The sequence below is a fragment of the Silurus aristotelis genome, assembly GCF_946808225.1.
Source record: "Silurus aristotelis genome assembly, chromosome: 4".
Classification (NCBI taxonomy): domain Eukaryota; kingdom Metazoa; phylum Chordata; class Actinopteri; order Siluriformes; family Siluridae; genus Silurus; species Silurus aristotelis.
Window position 1 is genome coordinate 19,182,834 of NC_139577.1, and position 12,887 is coordinate 19,195,720.

At 37.7% G+C, this 12,887-nt stretch overlaps 1 protein-coding gene across 1 annotated transcript; it reads left to right on the plus strand.

Annotated features, from left to right (window-relative positions):
• Positions 1 to 928: 928 nt before the first annotated feature.
• On the plus strand, positions 929 to 12,262 carry chata (choline O-acetyltransferase a). Its single transcript, XM_083539415.1, has 13 exons — positions 929 to 1,034; positions 1,234 to 1,352; positions 2,712 to 2,765; positions 2,872 to 3,052; positions 3,465 to 3,642; positions 3,968 to 4,137; positions 4,224 to 4,324; positions 8,047 to 8,175; positions 8,307 to 8,429; positions 8,526 to 8,667; positions 10,111 to 10,173; positions 10,280 to 10,417; positions 10,649 to 12,262. The coding sequence occupies exons 1-13, from the start codon at positions 936 to 938 to the stop codon at positions 10,916 to 10,918; spliced, it is 1,767 nt and encodes a 588-aa protein (XP_083395541.1). The 5' UTR covers positions 929 to 935; the 3' UTR covers positions 10,919 to 12,262.
• The last annotated feature ends 625 nt before the right edge of the window (positions 12,263 to 12,887 follow it).

The window sequence follows — 12,887 nt, forward strand, 5'->3', positions numbered from 1 at the left end:
AATACAGGGTTTCAGACGCACACACAGATGCCAATATTGCGCTTGACGCATGAAGGTTGGTGGGAGGAGCTTCGAGCATCTCTCCCGAGTGGACCTGCTATACATGGGGCGCAAACAGGCTTCAGAGGAAACGACAGAGGAACGGCTCTTTCCTTTCTTTAAAAAACTTTTTAAGAATTTCAAAACGCGACTGCGACCTTCTGGTAAGTACACAGCTCTGAAAAAATACTTTACATTCTAGTTTTACATCCATTAATCTATAATCTATTTTAAATCCACACTTTAGGGATGTTGATTTACCAAGTATATGCTTATAATTTGGCTTTAATTAAGAGAAGATCCTGCAACTTAGAAAACATTTTCACTGATAAACATCGGGGCTTCATGTATTTTAGAGGGTGAAGGAAATTCTAAGAGTGTTTTTGCTATTTCCTCATGTCTGATTAAGCTCTGGAGCATGCCCGTTTTGGATAAAAAGCCATCAAGGGAACAAAAGGATGACAGTGTAAAGTATATTTTGACTACTATTATTATAGGAATTAAAAAAAAAAAGTGATTTTATTGTGTAACTTAAAATATTTCATTTTACCCAACATTAATAGCATGCGATTAAAATTATGGTATTTCAACTCTTAAGCAAAACTAACATACCTTTAACCTTTAAGCATTTAATCAAGCATGTAATTTGTATATGATTTATAAAAAAAAATCAATCATTTAAATAATCCCCAATTACTACCAATAAATAGAAAGATATACATATATACAATTTATCTGATATCTTGAAAAATATAAAGCAGTAATTCTGTTGTAACTCTCTATGTCTAATCTTGTACATTTAGGGCCTACCCAAATTGCCTGTGCCACCGTTACAGCAAACATTAGATATGTATTTAAAATGCATGAGACATTTGATCTCTGAAGAACAGTTCAGAATGACCAAGGCTATTACTGACCATTTTGGAGCACCTGGTGGGCTGGGAGAGAGACTTCAGAGAAAACTACTGCAAAGAAGAGAAATTAAAGCTAACTGGGTAAATTTCTGGAGAAATTTACTACATTTTTGTCTGTGAAATACACGTTTTACCTCCTTTAAAATATAGATTAACTGGGTAGTGGCTCATCTAAATGTAACTATTAAAGCATGACATGCAGGCAGTGTACTGATACATATCATGTAAACATTTTGTTTTGTAATAACAAAAGTATAAATATAATTTTGTTTGTTTTCAGGTATATGACTACTGGGTTGAAGATATGTATTTGAATAACAGATTAGCACTACCTGTTTACTCAAGCCCTGCTATGGTCTTCCCAAAGCAGAACTTCACGACCCAAAGTGATGTACTCAGGTATTAAACATGGTGGAGGAAGCAGAACAATTAAATATTACATCTGGATCTTGGCGTCCTTCATTTTTTTTTAACACAGGCCAACAGTGTATACCACATGCAGTTTCCTCTAAAAGTATTGGCACAGCAAATTATTTAGTTTTGTTATACACAGAAGTTATTTGTGTTTGATAGAAAGAAATTATTAATAGGACAGAAGATAAGGAAGATCTTGGTGGCAGGCCACACAACTTTTGGTGTAAATTTTTCTTTTAATTGTTGTTTGTTTAAATGAAATACATTACTAAGTGGATTAAGGTCTGTTGATTGACTTTAGTCTAAAAGCTTTCATTTCCACAGATGAAGTTGGCATTGTTGTTCTGGCACAATGTCTGGGTCACACTGTTGGCAGTGTGTTCTGGGTCATTGTCTTGCTGCATGATGAGGTTCTTCCCAACAATATTTGATGCATTTCTTTGTACATTAGCAAGCAGAATGATTTAATACATTTGTGGATTTATTCTGTTACTATACCATCATGATTTACATTAGCAATAAAGATTAGTGAACCTGTGCCATCCAAGTTCAAGCCATTTTTGGTCATTAGCAGGTTTTTTCTTCCTTCTCACTTTGATGTTTTCAACTGCAGACCGTTTATGGCTTATCGCTGTATTTCTTGAGAATCATTAACAACGAATTACAACTAACTTTACAATTGTTAGTACAGATGAGTAGTTTACATCTTGTAGTATGGCCTGTATGTTTCTGCTCCCAAAGTCTTCCTCAAAGTGTGGCCAGTGATTTTACTGGGTTATTTTTTATTTTTTTTCTTCCTACTGTAAATAATAATAACTCAAATCTTCTCATCAATTGCTGTTTTTTATTTGGAGAACTTGTATTAGTATGGTTGTTGCACATTCAAAATCATTGCACTGGCTATGCCCAATGCTTGTTCAATAGCTCTAATCAATTTATCAGCTTCAAAATGACTTGATTCTCTCTCAGAGCTGTTTTATTGTTTAAAAATATATCTTACAAAGGCACATCAAGGCAACAAAACACATCAGTCATATCTTCCAATATTGTTATTACTTGAAAAATGTGCATATTCAAACCAACAGCGCAATGTTGATTTGTCAACATTTAATTTTAATGTTCAAATGCTTTCAGTTTGTATGGATAACAGAAAATAATTTAAATTGCTATTCCCATACCTTTTAAGAGGACTATTTATTTTTGTCACTCAAAAAATCATTCAGAGAACTAAAGAATTGAGACTAATTGAGTTTAAAGTGACCGAACTTGTTAGAACTCTGGCTGCTGCATTCTGGACTAACTGTTGTAAATCAAATTTTCTACCCTTTCTTCTCTCCTCAACAGATTTGCAGCTCATCTAATTTCAGGTGTATTAGAATACAAGTGTCTGATTGATGGGTAGGTCTTGCTAATAGTAGAACATTATACTTGACAGCAAGGCAGTATATTTATTAGAAGGTTCCTAGTGCTCTTTACAATAATCTGTTCGTGTTCTAATTTGCAGACATGCCCTACCAGTGGACTTTGCACGTGGCCAATTAGCTGGCACACCACTATGTATGGAGCAGTACTACAAGCTCTTCTCCTCCTACCGCCTACCCGGTCCAAAGACAGACACCCTGGTGGCTCAGAAAAGCTTTGTAATGCCAGAACCAGAGCATATAATAGTGGCCTGTAAAAACCAGGTAGGACCCTCAGTGCACATGCTTAGGAGAATCAGGCTCTACATGATGATTCACTTGTTTGTTACACTTAAAACAATCGGATATGGAACAGAGGCAAGCTATCTAAATAAGACCATAATAAAGTTGATGGACAACTTTCATGGGCAGTTGTTTTTCTGTTCTACAACATAATTAATAATCAAGGTCCTCTAAACAGGTGCTCACTACTGACTTAATGAGGATTGGTTTTAATCATCTTTATGCTTCAGCTGTTTTTAATTATGTACAAGACAATCCATTTTAATGCCCTTAAAGTTGCAGTCACTCATTAAGCATCTGTTATTCTATTCAAAATGGAAGTTAGTATCTAATTTTATGTACAATCTGTAAGAAATCAAATAATTGTGTAAATGTACAACTTTTTTCTCCCTAGTTTTTTGTTCTTGATGTGGTTATCAACTTCCGGCGGCTCAATGAGAAAGATCTGTTCACTCAGCTGCTGAAGATAATGAGGATGGCTGAGAGTGAGGAGGAAAACTCCCCTCTTATTGGATTGCTCACCTCAGATGGACGGACTGAATGGGCAGAAGCTCGTAGTGCTCTCATTCAAGGTCAGATGTTGAAGGTTTATGCATCTTGCAGTCCAACGTTCTAAGATCAGGAAATGTTCTCTGAAAAATCTAGTGAGAATTTTTAATAAAATGCAAAGAAATATTTGGATTAGATTAGTCATCAAAAAAAAAACTTCCCAATCACTCATTCAAATGGCTTTTTGATAGGCCACAACAATAAAGTAAATAAATAAACTTATCAATTTTTAAGCAGGCATTGACTTTTAATTTGTTTACTGGTGTTATTATTTAGAGTAATGGATGAACACAAAATAAAATCTAAACAAAAAAAACATAATTATGCACAAATTTATTCCACGGTCAGATTCTACCAACAGGGACTCTTTGGATATGATTGAGCGCTGCCTTTGTTTGGTGTGCTTGGATGAACCATGTGGCATGGATCTGAGTGACACAAACCGAGCCATGATGATGCTTCATGGAGGAGGGAAAGACAAGAATGGAGGAAACCGCTGGTATGACAAACCCATGCAGGTAAAGAATAAACATGAAGTGCCACCCAGCAATATGTAATTATTTTAAAGTGTGGATTATGTCTGAAGTTATTTGGTGAATCTCAGTTTATAGTAGGTGCAGATGGGTGCTGTGGTGTTGTTTGTGAACATTCACCCTTTGAGGGAATCGTGCTGGTACAGTGCACAGAATATTTACTAAAATACATGTAAGTTTTCATTTGATATATAATTCTGTATTCTGCCTTTTGTCATTACAGACTTAAAATTGCATGGCAATACTGCATGACAGTAGTACATTTAGAATTTTGAGAGTTTAAATGATGACAGGCAGATAGAATAGACTTACACTTAATGTACATTAAGCATTATATTTATTTTTATTTATTTATTATTTATATATTTACAGTTGCATCTAAATACTATAGCTTTTGAACAAGAAGTGAGATGGAAATGTACAACTAAAACGTATTTCCCCTTCAGGAACTCAAGCTGCGTCAACAACACTTTGGGAACGCTTCTGCGTTGTCCACACTCTGAATCACGTTATTAGGTGTTATTAGGTCCATGGACAGTGCGGCATCACCGGCTCGGTAATGTCATGACTAGAAAGCTATAAAAAGCACAGGGAGTAAAACCGGCGCTAGATTCTGTTTGTTAATGAAGCACTCTATGTGTTTGTTCTTGGTTAGTGGTAAATGTCGAAAAAAAAAGTAAGCACTCTTTCCGGAGGGTGGAGATCACTCTTTGAGGAGGGTGCTCCCACTACTTGTGGTTGTGGTCCCATTCTTTTGCTGAGGCAAAGTGTCTTTCAAGGACCTGGGGCTTGTAAATGGACCTGGCAGAAGGTCTGGAGATGAGCTTGTCCCTTTTTCCCTCCTCACCTGCCAGGTCCAGTGCTCGATCCCAAACTTCGAAAGCACACATTTTGGCAGTTTCTTTTCTTTGCGAGGAGAGTGCACAGCTCAACCTCCCTTCCTATGAGGAGGGGAGCATGGAAGTCGGTGAACCCTAAGACATTCAGCCAGTCCTGTTCTAAGAGTTGTTAAAGGTGGTGACCCGAGTTGTTGCCAAGCTTGATTTGATTGGCCAGCCAATCAGCAGAAAGTTTGCCCGCCCAGTAAGCTCGACGAGTGTTTTCTGCATCCACGCCGGGGTCTGCCCTTTTTTCCGGACCTGTACACCGAGGTGTCTAGATCTTGGGCTAAGCCATTTTTGGCCCACTCTTTAGTCCTAAAATCTCCCTACACTTTAGTATATTTGGACCAAAAGAGTGTGGTTATGGGATGATGCCCCGGGTACTTGCCTCCAGCTCTAGGCACACCAGATGTCAGTCTCAAGAGAGTGATTCCCTTAAGTGACTATCTCGCCTCCCTCACCTTGTCACCAAAACATCCTACATGGGCTGTCCCTCTAATAAACTAATTTCTAATCTAGTCCATCCTCGTCACTCCCAACAAAATCTCTGGTCATGGAATAAAAAGTAGATACTCTCCTGAGGAAGGAGGCCATTGAGGTGGTCCCTCCATTAGACAAAAAATTTGGGTTCTACAGCTGGTACATCATGGTTCCCAAAAAAGACAAAGGGTCCTATCTTTGTCAGCTGACCCGATCACTTTTACACTGGTTTGTCACGGTAGAGCTGAAGGATGCATACTTTCATGTATCCATCCTTCCAGCTCACAGAAAGATTCCTGAGGTTTGCTTTCGGGGCTGAAACTTACCAATACCAAAGCTTACTTCACAAATTGTGTGGATGCGCCACTGACCTCGCTGAGACTTCAGGGCATCCGTATTCTAAATTATATAGATAATTGGTTGATACAGTCTCAATTAGACCAGCTGGCAGTCCAGCATCGAGATGTTTCAGTGGTTTTTGAGATCGAGGGTTCTCTCGGAGGGGCAATTTACTCTGTACGATCAAGGTCATGCGGCGCCCCCGATGTGCCTTAGATGTGTGTAGAGATCCCGGGTTCCTGTCTCAGGGTTGCATAACGCTTGCAACAGATGCGTCCTTCATGGACTGGGGAGTGGTAATAAGTGGCCAATCTGCCCAAGGTCTCTGGCAAAGGCCCCATTAGACATGGGATGTTAATTGCCTAGAGATGCTGGCCGTGCTTCAAACATTGTTGCATTTCCTTCCAGACCTCAAGGGCCATCATGTGTTGGTTCAAACGGACAACTTGTCGGTGGTCTCGTACATCAACCACCAGGGGGGTCTCTGGTCTCGCACCTTGTACAGGCTGGCACGGCAGATCCTCCTGTGGTCCCAGGAAAAACTCCTCTTGTTGAGAGCAGTTTATATTCCAGGCCCAGGTGAATCTGTTTGTGACTCAGGAGACTTTGCACTGGGGCTGGACACCATGGTGCAGACGTGGCCTAGGCTACGTCTGTACGCCTTTCCCCTATCGCACTGTTCTCGGGAGTTCTAGAGAGAATCCGCCAGAAAGGAGCTCGTCAATTTCTCACAGAAGGGATCTCCACTCACAGGCAGGGGGAACCCTGGTTTACCCCTGCCCAGAGTTATGAAAGCTGTGGGCTCTGAGGCTCAACATCCCGGTCGGTTCAGTTCTGGAGTTTTTGCAGTTTGCCACAGGATTGGCTCCTTCAACCCTATAGGTTTACAAGTTCGCTATCGCAGCTTATTGTACCCCGCCTGCAGGAAAGTCACTGGGAAAACACCCCTTTGTGACACGTTTCCTACGCGGCACCCGGAGGCTAAGGCTCAGGATATGACCCAGAGTGCTTGTGTGGGACTTGGCCGTTGTGCTGGTGGCTCTATCTGAGCCCACCCTTTGAGCACTTGGCCTAGGTAGCCCTTAGGTATCTGTCAATTAAGACCGCCTTTCTTCTGGCAATTTCCTTCCTTAAGAGGGTCGGGGACCTACAGGCTCGTACCGTGGCCCTGTCTCTCCTGGAGTTTGCCCCTGGCTTGGCCAGTGCTTTTTTCCGACCCTAAACCTGGGTATGCGCCCAAAGTGTCTGCAGCTCACTCATCTGTCTTTGCAGGCATTCTGTCCTCCTCCTTTCCTAGCCCTGGTGAGCACTGGACACATACTTACACAAGACAAGTCCATGGAGAAAGTGGGAACAGCTGTTTGTCTGCTATGGCCCTTATAGGAAACATTTTTCCGGCCAATTAGCAGACGCTCAGCAGATGGATTGTGGATTCCATTTCTTTGTGTTATGAGTCCTCTGGTCTTCCCACTCCCTTCGGAGTCAAGGCTCATTCCACCTGGGGTATGGTGGCCTCTCATCAGAGACACTCCCGGCTCCTCTGTCCTGCATGCTGGTTGTGCTCAGACACACTAGGCAGGGACTGGTCAGTATGGCATGATTGGACACTCGTTCCCAAAGCGTTTCGATGCAGCTCGAGTACTAGTTCCCTGAGGGGCCATACTCCCTGCATCCCTGCAGCGCTTACCTTTTCCTTTTTCAGAAGCTAATGTCACTACCATCGCTCACCCATTTTGTAGCTTCCTGGTTTACGCAGCGGTGCCCGCGGATGACGTCACGACTTGCCTATTGGCCAGATTTCACACGTGATTCAGAGCGTGGACAATGCAAGTCGTTCACAAAGCGTTTTGACGCAGCGTCTCGTTCCCTCAGGGAACTAGGGTTACATACAGGTTCCTAAATTAAGTGTGGTGGTCAGGTGTTCACATACTTTTGGTCATAGTGTACAAAAAAGTAAAAAAAAAATTGCTGTTTGCATGCATGTTTAAATAAAAGACAAAGATCCAGCACAAATAGAGACTGATCAAGCTTACATGAAAATTGGATAATCAATGCTTTTTTAAGTAACCCATTTGTAATTATCCCATAATTTGGAGAGTTTGGAACTAAGAGCCAGACACTGTTAATTCTGATTTACCTTGAACTTTAGAATAATGAAGAATTCAATACTTCTGAGTGTTTGGATTACTTTTAGGAAAGGAAGCCCTTCAAAGTTGGTGCGAGCAGCAAGTGTGAGTGAGTTGCCATCTCCAAGGCGCCTGCATTGGAAATGTTCCACAGAAATCCAAAAAATCCTCACCTCGTCAGCAGACAATCTCCAACGGCAAGCCAACATTACACTTACTTCTCTTAAGTGATATAGATAGTAGTGGGATAGAAATTACAAGGTGTTGGGTGGCTCTTAATAACAATTGATAAATTGCCATGTTAAGTCCATACACCCTTTATATTTAGGCTTGTCAAAAATCTAGACATGAATGTCCACAAGTTCAACCGTTATGGCAAAGAGTTCATAAAGAAACACAAAATGAGTCCTGACGCCTACATACAAGTGGCTCTGCAGTTTGCATTTTACAGGTCAGCTTCCAGTTTTCTCTTACCTATCTCTCAATACATCGATAATATTCAATACAACAGAACACTTCATGACAAACATATCTATTCTTTGCCCAGATGTCATGGTAGAGCTGTGCCAACCTACGAGAGCGCATCAATTCGCCGCTTCCAGCAGGGACGTGTGGACAACATTCGCTCTTCTACCGCAGAGGCCTTGGAATTTGTGAAAGCCATGACCGATAAAAAATCCAATCTGACAGTATGTAATTAAGACTGATACAATTAACGGATATGATCAGGATTATATAAGTTGATTTTATCATTTGAATCATAACTTTGCATACAAATGTCAGTAAATATAATAATTTAGCCTCAGTCAATTGACTATCAAGTATCATATGCATTATCATATTTTAATAATTATTTCCAGTCAAGGGATAAATAATATTAGTCATAACTTTAGGTTGTAATACCACCTAATAAAATGTGTTACAGATAATAATATATTTTTCCTTATGTATATATTTTTGTTCCAGGTAACTTTAAATATGTTTTTTAACATATGATTCTTTTATCTTTGGTAGAAAAGTGCTATTGTGAAATATTTGGCAAGTGTATAAACATTCAATAAAAATTCTGTCCCAAACCACATTCTGCACACATTTGTGGTATACTGATGTACTGCTGCCTTTATAGTATTACAGATGGGTTTAGTTAGAACTTTATTAAATCCATAACAGTGACATTTTACTAAAAATTCAAATTTTACATAAAACACTTTTTTAGGTACTATTAGAGAGTGAGTTCTGCCCCGGTAGTGTTTGATTCAATTATCCTTTGCAATTTTTGCTTATATTTACTATAACCCCAAATCCAAAAAAGTTGGGACACTGTATAAAATGTAAAAAAAAAAAACAGAAGGCAATGATTTTCAAATCTTATAAACCCACATTTTGTTTACTATAGAACATAGAGAAACATTTTAAATGTTTAAACTGAGGGGTTGTAACAATTTAAGGAAAGAAATCGAGTAAGTTTGAACTTCATGGCCACAACACATCCTAAAAAAATTGAGAAAAGGCAATGTTTACTACAGTGTAGACTCGTCATATTTTTCATTTCATGATTCGCCAAATGTTTTCAATTGGTGAACGGTTTATACTGCATGTAGGACAGTTCAGCACTCAAACTCTTCTACAATGAAATGCTTTTGATGCAATGCGTGGTTAAGAACTGTCTTGCTGAAATATACAAGTACTTAATTGAAAAAGACTTCTAAATGGAAGCATATGCTGTTCTAAATCTTTATACATTTCAGCATTGATGGTTCCTTTCCAGATGTGAAAGCTGCCAATTCCACAGGCACTAATTCATCCCAATACCATCAGAGATGCGGGCTTTTGAACTGAGTGCTGATAACAAGCCAGATGGTCTCTCTCCTCTTTAGTCCAGAAGATGCAGCATCCATGACTTCCAAAAATAATTTAAAAAATTTGTCGACATGGACCACAATCCTGACCACATAGCAGTTTTCCACTTTGAATCAGTCTATTTTTAAATAAGTTTTAACACTGAGAAGATAGTGGATTTTCCAAATCATGTTCACATATGTACACAACAGTGTCAACAGAAAAACAGAAAAGATTTAACAATAAACCTAATTTATTATTTATTAACATCACCATATTTTCTCATTGCATAGGATACTGAGAAGATGGAGAAGTTATGTGAAGCTATTAAGGCCCAAACCAATTATACAATATTGGTAATTTATATTAAATATGCTAATCAACTTCCTACTTAAATCCACCCATAGTATATCATGTCATTAAACTGGTAGACCAATTCAAACAAACTGTTTTCTTTTCCAGGCAATTACAGGAATGGCAATAGACAATCACTTACTTGGACTGCGAGAAATCTCTAAAGAGCTCAACCTGGAGAAGCCAGAGATTTTCACAGATGAGACCTATGTAATCAGCAACCAATTCATTCTGTCCACAAGTCAGGTACATGAGCTAACTGCTTAATGCTAACTACAGGTAATAAATAAGAAAGGGATATTAATGCCAGGTAGGAGAAGATTTACTTGGTATAAATTATATCATTTTAAATCAAATGCAGAAACTTGTATTCAAATAATTCTACAGAGCTTAATAAGTTGTCCACAATGAATTATTACACCAAGTTTTAACTAGACAACTATAGACACACCATAATAGTGTGATCTCTGCATGCAGGTTCCTACGACGGTAGAGATGTTTTGCTGCTATGGTCCTGTGGTCCCTAATGGCTATGGCACCTGCTACAATCCTCAGTCAGACCACATCATTTTCTGTGTGTCCAGTTTCCGTGACAGCCCTGAGACTTCTTCAGACATGTTTGTGAAAGCTCTAGTGGAGTGCCTGGAGGAAATGCAGGATTTGTGTAACACTCAAGCCAAGCATAGTAACACTAGAGAGGGGACTAAAAAGGTCAATGAAGCTGCGAATGATAGAGGGAAGACATAGTTTAAACTTTATTAGAAACAAGTTTATCAAAAAGTCTTCATTGATTCATTGGATAATTAAGAGGTCTTCGTCATTTAAAAGATTTCTACAAGGAACCCTTTCTGACAGGGAAATTCACTGTTGTAGGGGTTACTTGTTGGAAATTCCAATAAGAGTATACCTGGAAAGTTAATGGCCACTAGGGCATCCATCTTTCCATCTGAATTTATTTTATTTTTGCTACCATAAGGTGGTGTAACTTATTTATTGTGTCCAAGTGTAAAAAAAATTAACTATTCTATATAATACAATACTATTATTAGGCTGTAAATAAAGTATTACTGTGTGTAGAAAAACACATAAGAGCTTAAAGGATTAGGAATGTAGGAGTCACATATCACATCACAATAAAAATCACAACAAAAAAAATGTGGTAGGATGTGGTTCAACCTTCATGGTTCTTTGATAAGATCAAAAATGAGAGAGAATTAAAAAAGCCTTTATTAAAAATTGCATTAGTTAAAATGAATTACACTGTATGGTGTATATTAAATGTGTGTCTTGTGTGGTGTTTACACATTATATTACATGATACTGTAATAAAGTGTTTGTTTAGGTGAAAATGTAAGTAAGATTATTATTGTGTTTAAAACAATTAACTCAACAATATGGCCAAAACTTTGTGAACACCTGAGCATCACACTAACATGGTTTTTAAACATTCTATTCCAGATTTAATTTAGTTAGAGTTAGTTTTAGTAAAAACATCTAAAATAGATTTCCATTTAAATTTGGTGTGCCTGACCTTACTCACACTCTTTTGGCTGAATGGAAAACTCTCCACAGCCAGAGAGTGTTAGAGAGGTCAGGCACTAATTGCATATAAAGATGTGCAGCAGACATTCTTTCTACAACTTTGTGGCAACAGGTTGGCAAATGCTGACATGGATGAGATTACGTGTCCACATGCATTTGGTCATCGTGTCTATGCTTAAATGCTGGATGATTGAAATTATTGGTAGGATTTAATGTCGCTGTCAGTAACTAAGCATTTGTGTATCTGAGCATTTTGTCTTTTTAATTCATCTTACAGTAAATGGCATCAAAAGAAAATTTATATTTGCAAGTATTTGCAGTATAACATCACATTGTCAGTGAGTCTGTCAGGAATTGGTATTTGTGGTTGTCTAAGGTATTAGTAGTATTTCAATTTCTTACATAATGTCACACACTTTAAAGCATCTATATTCATTTTAACGTTTTAAACACTATTTATATCATACATTATAAATGACTGACTATCTATCTATCTATCTATCTATCTATCTATCTATCTATCTATCTATCTATCTATCTATCTATCTATCTATCTATCTATCTATCTATCTATCTATCTATCTATCTTTCTTACTGAGAGGGGCTCGGTTTTTAATTATCTTTGTTATATTTGTTGTTATTTAGTGTTACCTGCTTTGTATTGCAAAATACAGTTATTTTTATATTTTTATTTAAACCTTAATATTTTCATTTATAAAATGATGAACAAATGAATAAAATGATGACTCATGTAGAATTCAAAATTTGTGTGGAGCAGTAATCCTTTTTTCTCTTTATATTTTGAGGTTTAATAGCTCAAGTACTTAAAAATAATCATTAATTATTTTTGAAAAATCAATGATCATTATTAAGACTAAGAATAAAAAGCAAGCAGTGATACAATCAGTTTTTATCATTTTTATTAGTCATCTGTAAAGTATATTATATGTCTAACAAATACAAAGAAAAAAATTAAATGGGCACATACATACAACATAGTAACAACATACAAATACAAATAATAGGTATATAGGTCATCAACCAGCACAGCAAAAGAGAGTACACTGACACCCAAACACTACAATATATATATATATATATATATATATATATATATATATATATATATATATATATATATATATATATATATATATACATATTACAGTTAAAG